The sequence below is a fragment of the Centroberyx affinis genome, unplaced genomic scaffold, assembly GCF_046629955.1.
Source record: "Centroberyx affinis isolate AG114_WGS23_722 - 3 ecotype Tasmania unplaced genomic scaffold, CSIRO-AGI_Caff_v1 ptg003806l_1, whole genome shotgun sequence".
Taxonomy (NCBI): Eukaryota; Metazoa; Chordata; class Actinopteri; order Beryciformes; family Berycidae; genus Centroberyx; species Centroberyx affinis.
Window position 1 is genome coordinate 35,153 of NW_027281671.1, and position 17,867 is coordinate 53,019.

General features: G+C 41.0%; 1 protein-coding gene and 4 non-coding genes across 5 annotated transcripts; all 5 read left to right on the forward strand.

Moving 5' to 3' along the window:
• The first annotated feature begins 21 nt into the window (after positions 1-21).
• Positions 22-5,069, forward strand: rpl7 (ribosomal protein L7). Its single transcript, XM_071541173.1, has 7 exons — positions 22-59; positions 577-676; positions 889-1,055; positions 1,321-1,458; positions 2,123-2,232; positions 3,990-4,208; positions 5,027-5,069. The coding sequence occupies exons 1-6, from the start codon at positions 46-48 to the stop codon at positions 4,196-4,198; spliced, it is 738 nt and encodes a 245-aa protein (XP_071397274.1). The 5' UTR covers positions 22-45; the 3' UTR covers positions 4,199-4,208; positions 5,027-5,069.
• Positions 1,155-1,244, forward strand: LOC139662487 (small nucleolar SNORD12/SNORD106). The gene has a single exon (XR_011696660.1). It is a non-coding gene; the product is annotated as a small nucleolar SNORD12/SNORD106 (small nucleolar RNA).
• Positions 1,704-1,795, forward strand: LOC139662485 (small nucleolar SNORD12/SNORD106). Its single transcript, XR_011696658.1, has one exon. It is a non-coding gene; the product is annotated as a small nucleolar SNORD12/SNORD106 (small nucleolar RNA).
• On the forward strand, positions 2,673-2,765 carry LOC139662486 (small nucleolar SNORD12/SNORD106). The gene has a single exon (XR_011696659.1). It is a non-coding gene; the product is annotated as a small nucleolar SNORD12/SNORD106 (small nucleolar RNA).
• On the forward strand, positions 4,686-4,779 carry LOC139662484 (small nucleolar SNORD12/SNORD106). Its single transcript, XR_011696657.1, has one exon. It is a non-coding gene; the product is annotated as a small nucleolar SNORD12/SNORD106 (small nucleolar RNA).
• Positions 5,070-17,867: the final 12,798 nt, after the last annotated feature.

The window sequence follows — 17,867 nt, forward strand, 5'->3', positions numbered from 1 at the left end:
ACACGCACATGCGCAGAGAAATTTTCCTCTTTCTCGGTGGACACAATGGCGGACGCAGAGTGAGTGTTTACTGGCCTGCTAAAATCTAAGTCCATCTCGTATTAAAACAACTATCGATGTTGATTTTTCATCCTGGCTCGTTTGTTTAGTTCACATACAACTCAAAACTATTAGTATTGTTGAGGATTTTGATTTTTAGCGTTGTTAATATGGTCACTTACTGATGACTACTTGTAACCGAGTAGCCGACTAGAACATGTCTGTCTTCCTAGTCCCCATACACACGAAAACTAGCTCACCTCGGTAGCTACGATGAGAACAAACTTCAGATTCATAATTTAGAATTAAAAGCCTGCCGTGTTTTCAGTTTGCTACGAACGCACCCTAGTTACTTTGGCTACAGATGGCTACCTGACCGGAGTCTGCTAATGATGGGCTAGCGAGATAGCAGCTACCAGCAACGATGTTGCCGGTGTTCAACGTGGCGAGCTGTGAGAGCCCGGAGTCACTGCAGATGTTGATAGCAGTACCTTTGTGTTTCTAACAAATCAATGGTATGTTATGTTTCTCTCTCAGAAAAAAGGTTCCGGCGGTCCCTGAGAGCCTTTTGAAAAGGCGAAAGGCCTTCGCCACCATGAAGGCCATGCGCATCAAGAAGATGCTGGCTGAGAAGAAGGCAAGTGACACAAGCGTATTCCTACTGATGTGTGTGTGTGTGTGTGTGTGTCAGTTGTAACGATCAGGCACCGACTCTTCACTCAAATATGTGGCTGTTGGTAGTAGTGTAGGGCTGAAAGTATGTATTATGGTTAGTTCTTGGTTACTAGATGTCACCAGATTGACATACTCTTGTACTCACTTGAGCACTTATGTCTGTTGCATTGTCAGACTCGCAAAGTGACCAGGAAACTGATCTACAAGAGAGCTGAGAAGTACCACAAGGAGTACAGGCAGATGTACAGGCGTGAGATCCGCCTGGCCCGTACTGCTCGCAAAGTGGGAAACTACTATGTGCCAGCCGAGCCAAAACTGGCCTTTGTTGTCAGGATCAGAGGGTGAGTGGTGTCCAGTCTGACAAAGGAATAGACACTTTGTCAAACAACCTTGTCAGTGTTTTAACTCTGAATAGATTGGGTTGCTTGTCTGCAGATCATGTGTGGTTTAATGATGAACATTCTTTCCCCGACTTATCGACTATGGTGAAAAAATGTGTAAAAATAAGCCAATTTTTTCTGAAACCACAATGAACAATTCATGCTAAAATAGCTGTATATCATGATGGAAAATCACATACTAATCATAATCCCGTTTGTCTCCCAGTATCAACGGTGTCAGCCCAAAGGTCCGCAAAGTTCTGCAGCTGCTCCGTCTGCGCCAGATCTTCAATGGTGTGTTCGTCAAGTTGAACAAGGCTTCAATCAACATGCTGAGGATTGCTGAGCCCTACATCGCCTGGGGGTAAGGCTGCTGTCATTGGGCATGTAACTTTTTAGTTGACTAGAAATTAATTTGTCTGTGTACTGGAGATATTTCATCAAAAGTGTGATGATAGTCCAAGTACGTTTCCATTGTCAACTCAAATCATCAGTGAGGATAACAATCAGGAGGAGGAACGTTGTGCATGGTGTTGCACTGTGGTTATGGGAATCAATCATATTGGCTCCTGGTAGCACTGCTGGCACACATGTCATGCCTCATGTTGGAATGTGGTTAATGATGCTCAACTTTTTTCCCCATCTTATCGACCATGGTGAATACTGTCTGAAAATAAGCCAATTTTGTCTGAAACCGCATTCCACTTGATTAAGAAGTACTATGCAATGCAGTACTTGATATTGTGCATTATATGAAATTACTTGATCTGGAGAGGATGTTAGTCTGCATTTGGATGCAACAACATTGAAATGAGTAGTGTTCAAATTTGTGATTTCATATAGATAACAGCTTATACACCATAATTTGTCCACTAATGTGACAGGGATAGTTTTGCTAAAGCTTTTTGAGTTTGAATTAACATTGCACCCCCATAGGCAAAGCATCCTGTTCTCATGTTAACTGCATTGCTCTGAGCTGTTTTGATTTCAGCTGATTTCATAACCTCTAAACATGGTGTTTCCCTCAGATACCCCAACCTGAAGTCTGTGCGTGAGCTCATCTACAAACGTGGCCACGGCAGGATGAGGAAGCAGCGCATTGCCCTCACAGACAACGCTCTGGTGGAGAAGGCCCTTGGTATGGACATGTTATACCATTAATTTTCAAAACAAATTAATTCTACAGGATTACAAAATGCCTCACAAAGATGTTTACATTATTTTTTAGAATAGACATTTTACTTTGGTGGCCTCCTTTGGATGTACACATTAGTGCATAAGTGCCTGGCATCGGGTTAACACTTAACATATGAAAGAATGTGTTCCAAAATGGTTGCTCACTTGTAATTTATGGCCAGTCAGATTAACTTTTATGTACTATAACTATTTCCTAAGGGGCAGGGTAAGGTTTCCCTTTGTCTATTAGTGAGGTGTAACATAAGTCTCCACCAGACAGAATCGAGCTTCCAATTTTTGCTGGAAAGCAAAATATACTGTATCAGCAGAATCAAAACTGGGTAGTCTAATGTTAGACAAAGACAATCATGGATATGAAATACCCTCAGGGAATGACTGCTATATGTGGTTAATGATGCACATCTTTTTTCCCCGTCTTATCGACTTTGGTGAAAAAAAACTGAAAAATAAGCCAATTGTGTCTGAAACCACATGCCAGTCAAGCAATTTGAGACTTTTTCACATCAGGAGTACTTTATTTACCAAGAAGCAGACTTGTGGCCCCAGTGATGCAAATGTTTCAAAGCATTTTTTCAACCTGCTTGGAGCACCAGACGTCACCAGGTTTGACAGAACAATTGTCCAATGAGTGCCAATAAGTCTAGACCAGGGATGGGCAACTCTGTGCCATGGATTGCCAAGAATATGCCTGTTTTCATTCCAACCAAACATGACACCAGGTTGTTGCACTGCTGAGTTCCTCCTCTCTGCTTGAAGGTGTGCTCTTTAGCGATATCACCTGGTGTAGTCCTTGGAATGGGAACCTGCCTATTGTTGGCCCTCCATGGCACATGGTTGCCTATCCCTGGTCTAGACAATTGAAAGTATTTAAAGCTGTATTATGCAACTTTTTGACATAAATGGGATATATCATACCCTGACAGTCTGTCTGTGACCCTGTATGTAAATGCGAAAATCCTCCGTTTACCTGAAATTAACGTTCGGGGCATTTTGGGGTGTATATACCGTTTGCTGTGGGCGCGGCCAGCAATGAGCTTAGCTGTGGCTATCAAGCGCAAGGAAGTCATAGCATCAACAACAATGGCAAAAAGCAGTCACAAAGCAAACAGCAATGCTAAAGGTGCGGCAGACAAAGCCTGTTAAAACACGTGAATATTAGCATAGCTTTGTTTTTTGTTCATTTTAAATTGGTGGTTGTCTCCATCAACACCTGTTGTGGGCTTATGGATGCCTGTTACCTTGGCCTAGATGCCATTTTGAGGTAGATGGCTCATCAAGATGACTGAGAAGTGTCGGGATGGGAACTTGGCCGACTGAGGAGGGCTGGACAATACACTTTGTGTCTCAAGACAAAAAGTTGCATAAAGTTTCAAGTCAATTCAGTACTCTTGTGTGATTGAGAACTTGCCAGTCTGAATTGTCCTGATGCGATAACTTTCACACATCTGGTGTTTAACGTAGGTTGAAACAAATGCTAAGAATCATTTGCAAATATAGTTGAACATTGGTTTGCTAATCAGTGAAGCCAAAGTTGCCCAAAAAACAATCCAATATTTATTCATTGGTAATTGCATTTTATCTAATGTCTGTCAAAGCTCTTGCTCTCATATCTTCTGCTGTTCAGTTTTAATTTGGGTGTACAAGCTGTTCCTTTCTGCAATTTAACTCATTACACTCATGTTGCCATTCCTCCCGCAGGCAAATATGGCATCATCTGTGTCGAGGACCTCATCCATGAGATTTACACAGTTGGAAAGAACTTCAAGCCTGCCAACAACTTCCTGTGGCCCTTCAAGCTGTCGTCCCCCCGCGGTGGCATGAACAAGAAGACCACGCACTTTGTGGAGGGAGGAGACGCTGGCAACAGGGAGGATCAGATCAACAGACTGATCAGGAGGATGAACTAAAAAGACTATGGTGAGTTCCAGGATTCAAGTTATGCATTTTCAGCGATCAAACTAGTAGCTTCAATTCAGGATTTAGATGAAACTTTAATCAGTGCTTCAGGAAAATTAAGCAGCAGCAGATAATTTAAATGAATCAAAGAAAAAATAACACAGCCAATTTTAACATTAGGAAACTATGAATGAAAAACTAGGAAAATATCAATGTACCTCCTAAGAAGGGTATGCAAAATGACAGCAGTAAAACATGCTAAGACAAATTAATGGAAAATATGAGAATACATGCAGTATGAAAATAAATGAAGATAAAGAAATGTATGCAATATAACAAATTAGAAAAAGGGAAAATGTTAATTTACCGGCTAAATCAAGGCTGTGCAAAATTGCACAGCCTTGATTTAGCCTGTGCAGTTACAGACATGCATGTGCAATTGTGTGAGCAGTTTTCCTTGATCAGACGAGCAACACTAGGTCCAATGATGGCTGACTAGATGTGGTTAATGATGCTGAATCTTTTTTCCCCATCTTATCGACTATGGTGAAAACAAACTGAAAAATAAGCCAATTATGTCTGAAACCACATCTTAGCCATTCAGTCTGAAATCATCCGTAAGAGATGCTTTATTTTCTTAGGAGGCAGAGACAGTGAACAAGTAATTAGTGTTGGATAACCCCGATTTAACTTCACTAAAGCAACAATTTGAAGTGCCGATTTGACACTTTGAATAATACCTTGCTGAATAAGTGATGCCCATCTTGGATGTAATATCATCAACATGAAACAATGTTTAGTTTCTCCATATCTAACAATATTTTTTTTTTCTGTTTCAGGTTTTCACAGGATCGAAAATGTACAATAAAAACATAAAAAGAACTTTGTTGGTGGTTGTCTTGTCGCTGAATGTGTGATTGTGCCATCTAGCGGAGAAAAGTGTCATGTCGGTGTGCATCATACCTTTTGACTTGGTATACAACAGTGATGTCCAGTAATGGAGTGGCAAGAATATGCTAATTTTCCTTTCAACCAATCACTACACCAACAGATTTCACTAATTAGTTGCATCTATCTTTGTTTGATGGTGTGCTAATCGGAGAAATAAACTGCAGACTCGACCCTCCATGGCGCGTGACTGCCCAGCCCAGTATTCCTCAAACATGCTGCCTTCAAGTACCCCTCATAAACTCCTACGTTACCATATAAGTTAAGCTGGGAAGTATAAGTATAATTTATGTAGTTCTAAAATACATCTAATGTAGTAGTAGTAACTAAGCTAAATGGCTAAGTACTAATATACACAGGCTGCTAAACGATAAAATCCATCACTTTTACCTTGAGTTGTTGGTACGGCCTCCAGGCAAAAGAATGACAATAACATTGGACATCAATGGAGGAGAGGTAGTTGAATTATGCTGATTTTTGGCAGTTGAAGTAGAGGATGCAATGGTCAACAGAAAAGTAACAAATTACTGCTTCCAGAGTAAGTACTACTACTTTTGAAATGAATGATAAGGGGTGTATTATGTTGAGTAACGACCCCAACACTAGCTGTTGGTAAATAGTTCTAATGAAATCCAGTGTGCCGTCTGTAGCCATGGTAACGCGGTAGCTCACTAGCATTTCCCACCTTCAACTGCCGGGAAGCCTAGCATTGCTGCTCCGGGATGGCTACTACGAAATTGCTCGGTGATAATAGCAAGTTAACTATATATTGGTAACTAAGTAAAGTGTTATCGTCAGTACTGGATGGTGATGTATTCGTACGGCAGCCCCAACATGATGACCTTCCAGGTTAAAGTATCGCTGCCTACAGCAAAGGCTTTAATATCGGAGGGAGGCTCAAGTTGCGTCCAGTGCGGCCCTGATGCGGCCGGTTATCCCATACACAGGGACTACAGTATGAGAGCGGATGGAGGAAGACAAGTAGCTGTCAACCATAATATTCACCACCTGAGGAGGAAATTCCCGACGATTCACCCATTGAGCGGTGAGTAGACGTGGGCGGATATAATTTAAACCTTGTGTTGGTCATATTCATTCAGACACAGCTAGTCTACAGTCGACTGAACAGCATTTGTGTCTTGTAGAGTCAAGGAATGGAAAATCCTTGCTGGACAGCATTTTAGGGTAAGAGCAACATTTTAATATGAATTTAAAGGAATACACCGCGCGTTTTAATAATTAATGATGTGATTTAATTAATATTATTCCAGTACTAAAGGTCATCAGGTCTTCTTGATCCAGAAACTAGAATAAAGAGAGATAAACTTGTGGCGTCATCAACATAATGTAGCCTGGAGCTGCATCAGGGAAAACACTGGGGAAGATTGAAAGCACACAGGTGGGTTTTCTGGGCATACGGTTTAATTTTCTGGGTCAAATCTGATAACACTCCCATAGAATAAACCATATTTCCCTCTAGTATTCCATCGGCCCGGAAAATATGTGTAAAAATCTGTTTGATTTATGGTTCTGATCCAAGCTTTACATGTTCATGACGTCACGTGTTTGAGTCCCAGTTCATAACTATTGATGGACAGTTGCCTACTAGACCGTACAAATCATACCTGAATTGTTATCCTGAGGTGTGGTATTCCTTTTTATGAAACCCAACCGCTGTTAAACTGATGTCTGAAAAGCTGCTCTCTCCAATCCATGCTTGCTTAGGTCCCCTAATTTAGCCAAAGATGACAGACTGGAGGCAGAGAACAACGACCCGGGGAGAGACATCTGTGGGAGGCACTTTCTATTTGATAAAAAATGTAAGTGACAGAATTTGAATTCAGAGGAATTTATCATTACCCTTCCATCATTACTCTTTAATGGCCCAATCTACAGGTAGGCCCACCCCCATGTTGAATCACTGGCACCCCACCAGCTGGGCTGATTTATGGGATAGCATATGTTTTCTCTCTGAAATTCATTATTTGCTTTTGATACAAGGACCAGCAGTGTGTGGCTGCTAAATGTAGGTTTCACAAATATTTTAAAGCTGCAAGTTATGTTTATATTTTTAGTAAACCCTGGAATAAAACAGATATGTATTTTTGAGTTATAATGGGCTAGGAACGTTTTCAAAAGCTCATTTTTCATCAACCGGTCAAACTCTTAGATTGTATTTTTGGAGGCACACATAGTATAATGGATGTGTACTGGGATTGTAACCAAGTATATCAGCCAGTAGGTGGAGTCAGCATCATTTATAATGAACACTGTGGTCATTATTTCTGTGAAAGTTGTAGGTCTAATGATTTTGCTACAGTGTAACATGAGAACAACTTCCAGGCCCGATGATTTTGCAATGGAAATTCAAATGCTGTACTGGGGCAGAATGCTGTATTGTGAGAATGAAAAGACCAGAAACTAACTTTCAACTGAATGACATTCAAAAGTCACAATTATAAAACTGATATGACCACGAAAGCACTGGATATGCACTATTCTGTTTCATTATCTTTTTAATGGTTAATTGTCATCGGTTCCAGGTGAGAGGTTGGAGAGGACCAGAACTGTGATTCCTCCACTGCCAAGAGACTATCATGTGCACAGACCTGGCAACCTGCATCACTTCAGCCTCCACAAGGAGCTTTCCCACAGCCATGCAGTTCAGCCCTTCACCCTGAGGTAAGCAGCCAATTCAGAATACCACTGTTTTCAGTTCAGTGGTTCTAGCTGCACTGTCCACAGCACATTTCTGGAGGCAGCGGCACTGTTGCAGATTAGATTGTCTCAGTGTCTAATAGATGACGATTAGAGAGCAAGAAAGAGAAAACAGCAACCAGACACAATTCATATTTCATCACACAATTATCTGACATAATTAGGGGAGTTCAAAGTACTTTCTGTATTTAGTGTTTTGCTATTCTGGCCAAGTTATGTTTTGCCATGTTCATAATCTCCTCAACTTTGCCTTCCAGCTCCCCTGACAGATTTGACCTGAATACGAGTCCAGCCATTCTTTTTCCTTCTGCTTTAGTCCTCAATGGGAGAAACACCCTCTCAGTTGATAACTGCAAGTTCAACAGGTATTTTTTGGCCATACAAACTAAACCAAACCAAAACAATCAATGGTTCCTTCAATTATTGCTCAATAACTATGCCTCTTCTGCTGTCTCTCTCTTCTGCAGGCCTAAGGTGAATTATCCAACCTGCAGCCTATTCACTATTAGAGACAATCAGAAGAGTAAGTAGATTTAATGTTATGACTCTGAACCCACTGCTTTCATGAGACTTAAGTACACGGTCCCTCCATCCTCTGGTATTTGCTGTGGTCTTAACATGTCAGGTCGGAGAACTCTGTCTCTGTACCGAGTGACAAGGAGCATCCAACCTTCAACCTGTCCAGGTGTTTATGACATTGATTTATGGCTGGCAAACATGTCAATTTTTATGGATGCTCCTTCTTCAAACAAGCACCGTAGGTCCCACGCCTCATTATTGTCAGTTCCTCAACCCCTTGATGTTTTGTGGTCTATAACAAAGTGGGACAAGGGGCCGTACGGAGAAAAGGAGTGTTCAGAGTTGTCAAGTGGAGTGAGGGATTCTCCTCACACCTTGTCATAATCTCTGTTTAAACTGTTTTCTCCAGTTTTGAACTTCTTCTGATCCACGGCCTTGGTCAGTGCTTATGCTTCCAAAGCTATAGGCTTCTTTGCTTCATAGCTCAGCTGAAACTTGGTGTGTTAAGTGTTTTGGGAAGTGTGTGACAGACCTTTCATTTAGTATTTGCAAGTAGTTACTGCTTGTTTGTTTAAATCAGCTGAGTTGTGCTGCATTTATACTCAGTCAGATTTACTGTGAGTATTTTATTATACTATTTTACTATACACTGAATGTACAAAATACACTTATTCTTTTCATGAAGTGCACTGATGAGGTGAATCCAGGTAAAAGCCATTATCTCGTATTGATTTCCCTTATTAGATCTACACCAATCACAAAGGAGGAGATGGCGATAGAGAGGCAAGTTAGAGAAGCATTTTTAAGCTTTGAGACATTTGAGATGTGGATTATGCAAAAAGAGGCTGCAACTCAATATCAGGAAGATGTCCCTAATATTTTGTACAATCAGTGTATATTTCAGGGTATTGTATTATAGATTGTGTCCTAATATCTCTCTCGCTCTCCTCTTCCATGTCTCTTGTTCTCTCCCTTCCCCTCTCTCGCTTGCTGCTGCCATACAGGCCAGTCCTATCCAGATCCTATGGTTGGAGCCTCTCGCTCTTTTATCCACAGGATATCCGAGCTGTCCTCTTTGGAAGGTGAAACGGTGAGACAGGAGAAACTCAAGAAGATGAGAAAAACAAGAAAACATCCTTCCTGACAGCAACAGTTGTACGAATCACAGGGGTCAAGGATCACAACCTTACACACAGTGCCAAGGTCACCTGAACAAAATAAAACATGTTCGTTTCAGTGTCTTGTTCTAACCGCTTGTTTTTCCTCGGTGATATTAGTTTGCTGCTCAGCATGGCTGGTCTTCGCATTTTGGGATTCCTGACCTGTCTGACACCCTGTATTCTTTAAATTACCTGTTATGTGTAGAGTATTATCAATTTGACATTACCAAAGTGTTTACTGTGGCAAAGTGTCTTCCTTGTCACAAGAGTAATAAATGCTGGTGATGAGCATTGTTACATAATAATCTTTATGCTTAATCTCTCAGCTGTCAGTATTGTCCCACTTAACATCTGCCTGAAAAGGTCATTTCTATATTTTTCTCATAGCTTGTAATGGCCGTTATGTAATACCACCATATTTCTTGCTGTATCATCAACATGTTGCAGCTGCTATCAATAGGCTCACTGCAGCACTTGTGTGGCTTGCATCTCATTACAGCAGGAAAGTGTTGAGAATATTGCTACTAATTAAGCTTTTGTTCGCTGAGTGAACCTAAATAACAGTGTTTGACTAAAATTAAATAATTTAGCAAAACCAGTATTGTGCCTTGTTTAAAGTCTTCCTGAAATGAAATAAATATATTTTTGGCTTAGCCTGTGTACCGTTGTTTTCTTTACTTCTATGAATATTTCTGTCCTTGAAGCTTCTAGGGCGACAGAGACGGACAAGGGAAGCTTCAGCCTCTGTTTGGAATGTATATTTCAGACGGCGTGCCCGAATGATTGCAATGAAACGTAATCTGCATTCCATATCTGCAACACAGATACAAAACTATGCCCCCAGATCTCAGAATGTGCCACTTTCCCACATGGTACATTGTTTTGTTACAATATAGAGGACAGTTCATGTCACTGAATAGTCTTGTTCATTGTATTTGACAAAGAAGGCACTCATAGCCAATTGTCTTTTTGTTTTGAGGGAAATGAGAACTGACCCTCATGATTTGAAGCTATAGCAGTCTGAGTTATAATCTATACTCATTTCATTTGTATTAACTGGTTCGATTTGCGTAGTGATTAACCTTTGTTTCTTTCGCAAGACAACTTTATAATGTGGTATAAAGTTTCCTCAAAGCTCAAAGAATGCAGTCTATGGTGCACAGCAGGCAGCTGTATCCCTGTCATCACAGTGCAAATAAGTGGGCAAACAGGCGAAGAGTCATGATTATGTTATGATACAAATTAAACCATCATTCATGGGAGTGATTAAGGATATGAAACAAACCTCAAAAGAGCAAGGCTCACCTCCTGCCATGTGAGTGTGTATTGCAGGGGATAATTGGCACAGGGTATGAAGCCAGATGCCACAGCTGCGGTGAGTGCAGCCACAGACATGGCCTGGGGCAGTGGATGATGAAGTAGAGTCTACATACTGGCATACGAAGACACCAAGAAAAGGAAAGCATGATGTGGTGGCCCTTACTGACAAAAAATGGATCCAATATTTTCACAAACTCACATTTCACTTGGCATGCCATCAACAAGTATCAAAGACTTACAAAGAATTACAGTAGATCTTAAGGATGATGCTGTTTCTCCTGCTCCAGTTATCTCCGATGTGCATCAAGCCTCCACTAAAGCCACCCGCAGTACTTGTCAGAATGGCATGGTGAAGCAGAGCCAAGACAGCCACATTACTGTAATTTGAAGGATGATACTGTCCAGCAGTCTCTCACTAAGATAATTTTGTACGGAGGCTGACGGCCCTGAAAGTGACAGATCAAGGCTTCTGGTTGTCTGAAAGGCTTTCAAGTGAAAGATCAAGGTTTTTGTTTCATTATTTCATTATATGACATTTCTATTTGATTAGACAGAATAGAGTGGAGACAGATAGAAAAGACTGGAGAGAGAGGGGGAGATATGCAACAAAGATTAGGGAGCCAGATTTGCTCAGCCACCAGGATCCCTAAGATCAAGGGTTTTAACTGTCTCTCTGGTCTTGATCAGGATCAGCCATGATGCCTGTTTTGGTACTTTAAGCAAAGACAAATAATCAAGAATTAAAAGGTGATGTGAGACCTGCGAAATTCAAATTTGATATTGTCAGAAATCTGCACTCTGTTTGTGTCCCTCCCTCCCCCTGTATGGTGAGGTGTGCATTTCAGGGACACACAGTGACCTAGAAACAGAGAGCCATCCCCTTATTCATGCTAAGTGAAGGGGCTGTATTCACGCTGAAGCGGAGGCCGGGTCTCCCTCTTCTTGCAGGGCTTACCGTCCCTTTCAAGTGTAGTGAAACAAAATGACCTGGAACAAACAGTCAACAATGAGGTCTTTAATAAGAGCTGTACTGGGGCCTGCCCACAAGTGGTTTATCATTTCAGCCACAGTGCCACGCAACTCTTCACAACCAGGACAGTGCTAGACAGAAAGTACAGTAACTCAAGTAATTTTGTGACTCATTATGGATTCACAATGTGACATTTACTCATGAATTAAATGATGAAAAATATAGTATAGTTTCTAAATGTTCTTCTCCAAAGCATTTTATAGCAGCCAGATCAAATTATCTACACAGTATTGTTGAGCAGATGATGAGGAAATGTAAACTTATTTTGTTCTTTTCTTTATTTCAAATGAATAGCTTGCCATCTGAGTAAAATGCTAGTAGAATGAACAATTGCTTATAGTTGGCACAACAAAGTGCTTATCAGTCTCTTCGTATTATTATTGTAGGGTTTTCTATCAGAAGCAGCAGGGGAGAGCAGGGTGTAGGTTCCCAGCCCAACCAGTGCCAGTGAAGAATAGCCAAGCTGTGTTACTGTTTCACCTGACTTGATGTTGTGCCAGTCGACGCTATCAGCAGGGATCAAAGAATGTAGTCTGTCTGCCAAATTATAACTTTGCCAACACCCCAAATCAAAAAGGCCCTACCGGGAATAAATATCTGTGGGTCAGTTTGAGAGGAAAAGAACCAGTTTGGGTGTGGGGACAAAGATCAATGTCCTTTACCTTCATAACTAATGGACATCATGTGTGTAGTGTCCAATGTGCCAGTGCTCTAAGTCCCAATGGATCTACTAGTTCATTCATCATTCACTATTCATTTATATCCATGTGAAGCAGAAAAGGGAAAATTAAGAAATGGGTTGAGAGTATCAGGAGGATGGAGTGTCACAATGTCTTAATTCATTTGATACTCATTGATCAAATGGTGTAAGACTGTCATACTTGTTGCAGTGCAAGTCCATCAGGTGAATGATCGTACACAATGATCCCACAGCATCATGTCCACTCTTTGTGACTCTACTGGGATGAATTAACATAAAAAGACCACCTGCCAGCCAGTAAAAATTCTTTCTCGATAAGGGCCATAACCCCCCGACTGATCCATTCTGTCTGCTCTGTTGTGAAACTAGCTTGCACTCCTCTAAAGAAGCTTGTTAAACGGCCCAATGAGATAGTTACATAGTGATCAAAACAAATGATAGAGCAAATAAGCGACATGTGTCAATAGGAACTGCTGGTCCAATAGTAGTGTGTGTGTGTTTGTGTATTCAAGCGGGGCACTCAGAGGTCAAATCTTTGTCCTCGCCATCATATAAACACAGCCGGGCCCAAAGCTGTGTCAAATCTATGGCAACAGGGCTTATTGTGCCACAAATATTCACTGGTTTCTTTGCTTGTGCTCTCTATCTAAACCTTCAAGACAATGAACCGTCAAGATAATTTTTTTAGCGTTAAAAAATGTTTGCACACAGCTTTTTACAGCTGTCATGTGAGAAGGTTTCTTGTTTTTCCTAACATAAATCCTGAGAAAAAAATTACAGTTGGCTCACCTCATAATTATCTGTTATTGCCAGGTATGAGTGAGATTTGATATGATGTGTGCCAACGATATACAAGTCAAAGCATGACAGAGACATTTTGTAAAATGATAATTTTCACTGCCAGTGTTCCTCTGCCATCTGCAGCTTTCGCATTTTCTGTACCTTTGCAACTTACGACTCAGTGACATTTTTATCCTGTGCCCTTGGCAGAGCAATACACCCACACACACACACACACACAAGTTGAGGGGCTTAACCTTTTCCAGTGCTCTCTGCCATTTCGCAATATGATTTATGAAATATACGGTGATAGATGTAGCCCATCTCCTAGTAATTATCATTACACCGTGAAGTTTCATCTTTCTGAGAGGCCGGGGTCAGTCCCTCTCCCCGCCCACACATCTTGCCTCATCCGCCTGCCATTACTTCTAATGTGCACATTGATTTACATACATATTGAACTATATGTCAAGATTGCTGACTGATGAGGTGAGAATGACCAGAGATGATGTCAAGTTCGGGCAGAGGAAAAATATCCGTCAATATCACTATCTCCGTCATCATTACCTTGACGCAGTGCCAAGGCAGCCAGCGTGCAGAGCTGCTGCCAACATCAGCTCTCTCTCCCTCCTTGCTCATGGAGAAGCGTCCTTGTCCAGGTGAGTGTGTTATCATCCATAACACGCTAGACAGTAATGTCCTGTAAAGAATGGGGCATCATTAGTGGGATGTACAACTAGATGAGTCATCATAATACATGCTGTCAGTGCGTTGCTCAGGGCGTGGCTGTGAAGAGCGAGGGGCTCACGATCTCTCCTGAGGGTCATGGTGTACGTTGTAATCGTCAGGTGGAGGGTGGACACTGTCTACATACATGTCTACATAAGTATGAACTATGTTCTCAAACTCAAACTTTTCTCTGTATTCCTTAATGTTTCTTAGATGGGGTGTTTGACAAAAAAGAGCAGTGTGCTCCTATATGTATCTTTGAACACTGTCTCCAATTCTTATTTGATTTTGTGTTTTACTTAATTTTCCTTCATCCTTCACTTCTTTGCCCTCTGTCCTCCTCGATATCACTCTTTCAGGTCTTTTAATCTCTCTGATTTCAGTCCCACTACTGATGAAGTACACTGTATCTAAATTAAGATCACCTGCCTAATACTGAGTTGCACCACATCTATGCCTTTACAAAATCCTCCTTTAACCTGTGGAGAAGGATTTAAAAGTGGATTTAGTAGCTGAAATCAATAAGGGGCCGTAGCTTTCACCTGGATTCAGCCAAACGGTGCATTTCCCTGAAAAACTTACCAGCTGCCATAACTCGGTCCACTTTGTGGTCTGATATCCATTTACACAAGACAAGGCAAACATCCAGTTGACATCACTCTTCAAATCTCCACACATTGACTCATGCAGCTACCTGTGTGTAATTTCCGGACACACACTGTTTACAAGGAATACGATAAAAGACTCACATTCTCAAGTGCCAGCGAATGGACAAATCCACGTCTATATGGACATAAACTCAGATGTAGACCATCACACACAGACACATACTGTACACCCCCCCCATCTCACACATACACACACACTAAAGGTACAGATGCACACATGGAGGGAGGAAGTAGGCGACAGCAGAGCAGTAAATTCAAAAGATAGCAGCGGACAAAGGCTTCCATTCATGGGACAGACACACCACTGTACCCATCAGAGTCCCCCTCTGATGGGTACAGGCTTGGTCTAATTAGGTCTGACTATTTGATTAAATAGTTTTTTAAGGTTAAATATTTGTTAAGGTCATGTTATTTTTGGATTCATGTTACTTTTTGGATTTATGCTTTTGAACATCAGTCTCTAAGTGAAGACAAGTGACAGGTTTTTTTTTCTTTCAGTTCCTGGCTAAAGAGGGATGTATTGTAATTGTTGGCTGTGTAGAAATGGATATGAAAACACTTAAAATTACAGGTTGTTCTGTGGATAAGCAGACCAAGCCACCTATACCATGTACTCACAACATTTTAAATTACTTTGCAAGAATCAAAGATCGAGAGAGAGAGAGAAAGAAAGAGAGAGAGAGAAAGAGAGAGAGGGGGGTCTGATACTGGTCAGAGGTGACATCATCGCCTTACCTTGACAACACGTGTCGAGACCCCAGAGGTGAATTCTTGCATGTGTGAACAAAGGATTTGTAGCTATAGCAACCCAGGTCAGTCGCTACCATGGGGACTATAGCTACAGTTTAGATTCCCCATGTAGGCGAGATGGAACTGGGATTCACCCTGCTGTCTCCTTGACGCCCAGTGCAAGAGGTGGTGGCATGCACGCTGTCATTCTTAACCCAGTCCAACCAATCTCTCTCCCCCTCTCTATTTCTTGTATTTGTGTGTGTGTGTGTGTGTGTGTGTGTGTGTGTGTGTGTGTGTGTATAAATGTCATGTGCAACCCAGGCTCTGACATGGCAGTCAGTGACAGAGTATGAAAACCATAAACATACATAGTTACTGTTCACTGTCTTCACATTATGGGATGTGATCTCTTCATTGTAGGCTTAATCTCCCTTCCTCTCTCTCTCTCTCTCTCTCTCTCTCTGTCACACACACACACACGCACACACACACACCAAACAAAATTCTAAGGAGGGTGTATTACTATGGGAAGGCTGATTGTCTTTGACAAGTGCACAATAAGGGCAGGAGGTCCAGGGTTGGGCGCCTGTCAGATGTAAAACACACAAGCTTTGATGTGCACTCCCAACGCACTGAAGCCATAGCAAACTTTGATGCGGCTGTAAATCCTGCATCTGTGCTCAGATCAAATCAATACAGTAAATCTTGCACTGTATTTGTGTGTGTGTGTGTGTGCCCTTGTAGCATTTCAGAACTCCCTTCCTTGTTTATAAAATAGAAGAATGAACATAGCTAGACTTCCATTCAGCAGAATTCCAAAACTTTACAAAAGATTTTACTAGTTTCATTAGCAAATAAAGATATCCACAATTTGGGACTCTTATGAAATGATTGACAAGCAAAATAAAACAAATGATGCTTAATTTTAAAGAGATAGTAAGTCTTTGGTTGACAAAATTATACCAATTTTACAGACAGGATTATCTAAGACATATTGAATGTTGAAGGACTATTCATAATTTCTTATGTATGGTGACAGGAGTAATTCAAGAAGCAAAACAAGAAGCAACTAAATATTGGTTAACATTACATAGACCTCAGGTCTACCACACACACTGCCAGTCAAGTTTGGACACACACATTTTTCTTTATTTTTCACTTTTTTCACATTTTAGAATAATAGTAAAGACATCAGAACTAGTCACAATTAAATAAATAAATATGTGTCAGTGAAATAAATAAATACAGAAATAAATAAATAAATTATTAATTGATTGATTGTTTTCCTTTAATTTAAAAATATTAAATAATATGATTTCATAATTATTGTTTTCATAATAACATGACTATATTTAATTGTATTTTTATTTCATAAAATTGTATTTAAAAATATTACTTAAGTATATTATCAGCACCTGGACAAGGACCTGACACCACAGGACAGAAGAGGAACAGGTCACTTCCCCACAGCGGCCCGACAGCTGCCAACAGCACCCGGCACACAGCTACACTCTGCTAACAGGTATTTGTAGGGAAATTGTTTGCTAACTCTAGCTATGTTTAGCATGCATTCCTACCTATGATTCCTACTATGGATGTCAATTTTGGGTAATTTTTCTTGGCCCAACATCTGTCATCGACCCTCATTATTAACAGGTAACTAGGGAGATGATTAGGCTACTTCCTGGCTCTATTGAGTGTATTGATTCTTGTGTTGATTAATACCTTCTACCATGACAGACGTTACTGTCTTCTACTACGATTCCATTCTATTCTACTACAACTCTAGTATTTTTACTGTAGCTCTACTAGTATGACTCTACCCCGCTGATGTTGACCTGGTTTCTTCTGTGTGTATGTGTGTGTGCATGCAGTGAGCTAGAGGTTTTTTGTGAAACCTCCTGGAGATCTGTCCTCTCTGTCCTGTCTGTGTGAGGAGCCCAGACTTGGACCGAAGCCCCCAGTCTGAGCAGAGCAGAGTGCTGGGAGCTCCTGTTCTTCTCCAGCAGAACCTGATGGAGCAGATAAGGACCAGAGCCCCGTAGGCTTTGTGGAACTGATTAATTCAACATTGATTTGTTAGGCTAACTCTAGTCAGGATTTTCATAGTAATCCTCAGGTTTTTCAATGTGACCATGGCATCCCTCTCTGTGAAGTTCTCAAGACTATTCTTGATGAAACTAAGCCTTCCATTGACATTTAGTCAACTGAGAGTTGCCCGTCTGTTTTACCTTGCATCTCAAACCAATGAATGGAAATCACAATCAAAACAAAACATTTCATTCATGCACTGACTTACCTGCTATAGGTAAAATCACTGATCTCTTGGTAAGTGAATGTCCACTGGCTGCAGCAAGGATCCTGTCCATGTGTGTG